A 5,000-nucleotide genomic window follows, 5' to 3' on the forward strand; every position below is an offset into this window, starting at 1 on the left:
TGTCATAACACACACGCACCACATTTCATTAGGGCTTGTTGTATGGTATCCATGGTTACCAGTAGTTACAGTGTGTGTGCATGCATGTGTGTGTTTGTTGGTGAGGGCTTGCACATGTGAGTGAGTGAGTGTGTGTTTGTGTACGAGAGAGAGAGAGAGAGAGAGAGAGAGAGAGAGAGAGAGAGTGTGTATGTGTGAGAGAGAGTGTGTGAGAGTGTATGTGAGAGAGGGGATGTTTGAGAGAGTGTGTGTGTGTGTGAGAGAGTGTATGAGAGAGTGAGAGTGTGTGAGAGTGTGTGTCTGTGTGTGTGTGTGAGAGAGAGAGTCTGTGAGAGAGTGTGTGTGTGTGTGAGAGAGTGTATGAGAGAGTGAGAGTGTGTGAGAGTGTGTGTCTGTGTGTGTGTGTGAGAGAGAGAGTCTGTGAGAGAGTGTGTGAGAGAGTGTTTGTACTAACAGCCATCGTAGATGTCCGTGGGGATGTGCACGGCAGTGTGGTTGTGATCGGTCAGGCGTTTAAAGGAGGAGTCCTGCCTGAACTCCGGACGGATCCGGTTCTTCCTGCCTTGGGTTTCGTTCACGTCCAGCTGTGAGATCATACGAGGGGAAGTTTTGTTTTTTTAATGTTTTTATCAAATCATCCTCTCAAAATGTAACCAAATCAAAACAAAAGCAGAAGCTGACTTAATTCAACGTAGGAAGGAGCATCACATCGCTAGCACACATTGAGTAAACAATGAATCCACTATTTACAACAAACACAAGGGTTGCTCATAACACAATGGGACTGCTCTTGTATTTTAAGGGTAAGGGTAGAAAACTAAACTAGAAAAGATAATTCCAGTCCTGGTTCCCATGGTGTACATAAAATAATAGAGATATTTACATAGACGCCGCAGTGGCCTTTGGATCGTACGTAAAGGTGGCCGCCATTTTGGCGAGGTAATGAAATACAAATAAACGGGGGACTTGCAGATTTTCTCTGGATAATAAGCACTAGTACAATTCTCAATTCATCTCAATTTGTGTTTCTTTTGCAATTATTTCCGATCTACGTAGGATAAAAACAACAACAACGATATATCTATAGATGAATATATTTGTATTAAATAATAAAATATAATTCTGAAGACGACTTATTGACATCGGTTGAGAAATGTTACCAACATAGCTTTTTATCGGGAAAAGAAGTAGCTCCCTCCTGTACTTGGATTTGTTGACACGCCTCTCCCATATGGAGGCGATGTTCGAAATAGCACAGCAAAAGTATCCAAAATATCAACGCAACGTCTATGAATATATGTCTTGGCATTAAAGTAGCAGACGCAAAATGAGTGTGATGAGCAACAACATTGAGCTTTCGCTCAACGATGGTGTCTGCGTGACAAGAGCTGTGTTCGAAATCGTTCACTATTCACTCACTCACTATTCCCCATATAGTGTTCATGATATCATGCACTATATGCGGAACGAACAAACGAGAATTCGGACACTACGCTGAACATTTCTAAACGTCATTTGCGTCAATAAATGCGCCGGGTATTTGTGTGACGCAGACAGATGCGCCCATCATGTATTGTAAACAAACCGGGCACTCACGAGGAAAGCCGGAGGTTGTATTGATGTTGAATGTTACATTACCTTGATCAAGGTTTTTTTTAATTAATTTTGAAAGTTAAATTTCCTATGTTAAATCCAAAATAAATTGTTGACATTTCTAAGCGAAAGCCGGAGACTCCGTCATTAAATGTATTCGTTTTCGCGGTTATGCTTCTTCTTCTCCTCCGGAAAAACATGACCGCATTGCATTGTGGTATACGGGAGTAACATGTAGGGAACATCGTATGTACACTCAAATCATGGGTATTTTAAGTGCACTATATAGCCTAGTGCATGAAATTAACCACTGAGAACTCCACTACAAAATGGTGAGCACCCTATATAGTGCACTAAGTCTGTGATAGGGAACGATGTCGAACACAGCTAAGGTGTGCACAGATGCCTCCTCTGATCGCACGCTATAATAACAATACAAAACAGAACTGCGTCCACTCTGTGCGGTCTAATCGGCCCCGCCTCCCACTTATCAACTTGATCTGTCAGCGAAGCGGAGGAGACATCCTTACAACCTCCAGCACCCCCGGTGGCTCAGCTGGAGATTTATGAGTGTAACTGAGCATTCACCAAATGATCTCCATGAGAAGCATATAGACAGGGATGTATGACAGCAGGCAGCACAAAGGTGTGAGCGCAGGGGGGGGGGGGGGGGGGGGGGGGGGTGGGAGCGAAAGAGGGGGAGGGAGAGAGACGGAGAGAGTGAGAGAGACGATGAAATGGAGATATATTTAGAGAATGACAGAAAGGAGAGAAACCAAGATCAAGAGGGTGATAGTGTGTCTGTGAGAGAGAGAGAGAGAGAGAGAGAGAGAGAGAGAGAGAGAGAGAGAGAGAGAGAGAGAGAGAGAGAGAGAGAGAGAGAGAGAGAGAGAGAGAGAGAGAGGGAGCGTGTGGGGTAGACAGAGAGCTGGAGAGAGAGGGGGAGAGTGAACAGAGGTTTGTTAATAAAGCAGCCGTGAGGCCGGCTCATACATCTCATCCGTCAATTAGAGTAGAAATATGGCACAGTCCTCGTCACCTGGGAGGGATGGGGGTGTGTGTGTGTGTGTGTGTGTGCCCACGTGTGTAACATATTCAGTCAGCCTTTGGAGGAAGTGAACACGACAGAGATGGTAGCATTTGGAAACGACGCAGAAGAAAGAAAGAGAAAGAACTAAAGGGGTATGCACAGCGCGGAAAGAGGAGAGGAGAGGAAGGGGACACAAAGATAAGGGAGGTGGAGGACAGAACACACTCACGTTATCCTTCGCGTTGTAGTAGGCAATCTCCCCATCCTGTGAACACCATATGGTTAGGAGAAATCATGTACACACACACTTAACGTACAACAATTATTTTTAGTCAAAGGTAAAGAAATGAATACAAACAAAAAGCTTTGTGTGATTGTGAGACTGTTGGGCCATTCATCCTCTGCTCTGCATGCACGTGGGCCTGATTAAAGGGCTTCACCACACCTCTAGATCACGTCATCCACACACTTTCACATCAGAAAATATTACATCATAACCATAGCATCATAAACAAACATAGAAATCTTCCAACAAGCTTCAACACTTCCGTCATGTAGGACTTAAGAAATAATTGAGTTTAGTTTTTATACATTTTTACAAATGCAGTATGTTTTTTCTCAAGCACCCGTTCATGTACTCAAACATGGTTTTCATTGACAAGATTTAATTAATTTAAGAACATAGGTCTGTTACAATTTACAAAAACAAACATAATAAGTGCTGTATTAATTCAATGGTAACAACTTGAAAACAATAACACTTTGGAAATTCAATAGTACATTATGTTACTCATTTCCATTTCTTTATTAATTTGCTAGCCCTCTAGCCTTCTCTTATAATAAACAAATTTTTGGGGAGTTTATGAAGTCTGAGGTTAATTTTCTTCATTTTGTTTAAAATAAACAAAACTTAGTGTATAAATTATGCTCCAAGCTACAACTAGATTGAATGTAGCTGAATAACAGTTTGGATATAATTCTTTATTCTGTATTCTAATATTGCCATGCAGCCAACTATAATTGATCATGTTGAATTAATTTGTGTTTTGTGCGAATGAAATAGCAGTATGCTAATCCAATGCTAATACATACAGCTACCAAAAATAATATGTGCTCCAATTTACTGTGCAGTTGAGCAGCATGACACAGTAACCCACATGGCACAGGCCATTCGGCATGGATGAGAATTGAATGGCCAATATCATTTAATGAACACTTAGTGCATTGGCCATCAGGGTTTATTGCCGGGAACATTCCATCAACTGTCCTCTGCAGTTAACCAATTATTTATAGCAATTGTAGAATGAAATGTCACAATATCTCCCTGTATCTGGAGCGCACGAAGATAAATGTATGCTGTTTGTTACCTCAAACTCATCTTTCCACTGGTGCTCCATCTGCAGGATCTCTGCTGCAGTGGCCAGTTTCTGGACACAGAGAGGAGAAGTAATGATGAGGACTGCAGGATGACAACCGAGGTGTTGTTATGCATGAAGAACGGAGAAGGGAGCAACAACTAATGAGAATTGCAGAAAATGAGAACGGGAATTATAGAAGAAAAATGTGTACCGAACACATTTGTCTTCTATAATTCTAATTTTTTGCAATGAGCAATACCCGAGGAACGGGAAGAAAACCTAAAGAGATTCCTTTGCGAGTTTTGAACACGCTCTTTCTCACGGCGACGCTACAGCGACGCTACAGCGACTCTGCTGATCTAGAAGGGAGAAGCCGGCTTAAGGCCCAACTGTAGAGCGCCATCGAGAAGAGGGAAGGGAAAAGGTTTTGTTTCAGAGCGACGGCCTACAGAGGAGATGAGGACGGCGAAACAGGAGGCAGGTAATCTCCTGATGAGATCTCATAGGAACACAAGATTACAGAGAGAAGTCAAGTGGACCACCGGGGAGGGGGCCGATTGATCGAGTGCTGAATCAAAGCAGAGGGGGGGGGTTAGTAAGCCCATCAAACCCTCAGTGAGGATGAGCACGCACTCAAACACGCATGGAGTGATGGTCGTGCGCACACACACATTCAGCCACACACACCTGATATTCAGAGCGAGATGAGGACGCATTATGATGCAGCCTATCACGCCATGGAGTCTTTGTGGCTGACCGTGTGTTACAATAACCTGTTTCTTGTCAAAAACAGAATAACTGATGTTAGTATATGCTACACGTGAACCTCCTAAGATGGCATCATTTGATTGGTTCGCTATCTCAGGATATTGGGCAATATCCCATGATTGAGTTCCCAAACTCCGGATATTGTTTTCATGGCAAAAGGTCCCGCTTTGCAAGTGTTTCAGAGGAAAAAATATGTATATATTTTGATATGTTTATTTTTGGAGTGTTCACGTGTAGTATACTGAAACAAA

General features: G+C 42.7%; 1 protein-coding gene across 1 annotated transcript in view; it reads right to left on the reverse strand.

The window, feature by feature from the left end:
* LOC130388878 (voltage-dependent calcium channel subunit alpha-2/delta-1) overlaps window positions 1-5,000 on the reverse strand; it is a 62,405-nt gene that overhangs the window by 39,273 nt on the left and 18,132 nt on the right. Inside the window, exons 4-6 of the mRNA XM_056598443.1 lie at window positions 3,991-4,050; window positions 2,853-2,888; window positions 455-584 (exon numbers count right to left, since the gene is read on the reverse strand). Of these exons, the coding sequence (XP_056454418.1) occupies window positions 455-584; window positions 2,853-2,888; window positions 3,991-4,050 (226 nt within the window). The remainder of the gene's footprint in view (window positions 1-454; window positions 585-2,852; window positions 2,889-3,990; window positions 4,051-5,000) is intronic.

This window comes from Gadus chalcogrammus, chromosome 9 (assembly GCF_026213295.1).
Source record: "Gadus chalcogrammus isolate NIFS_2021 chromosome 9, NIFS_Gcha_1.0, whole genome shotgun sequence".
Classification (NCBI taxonomy): Eukaryota; Metazoa; Chordata; class Actinopteri; order Gadiformes; family Gadidae; genus Gadus; species Gadus chalcogrammus.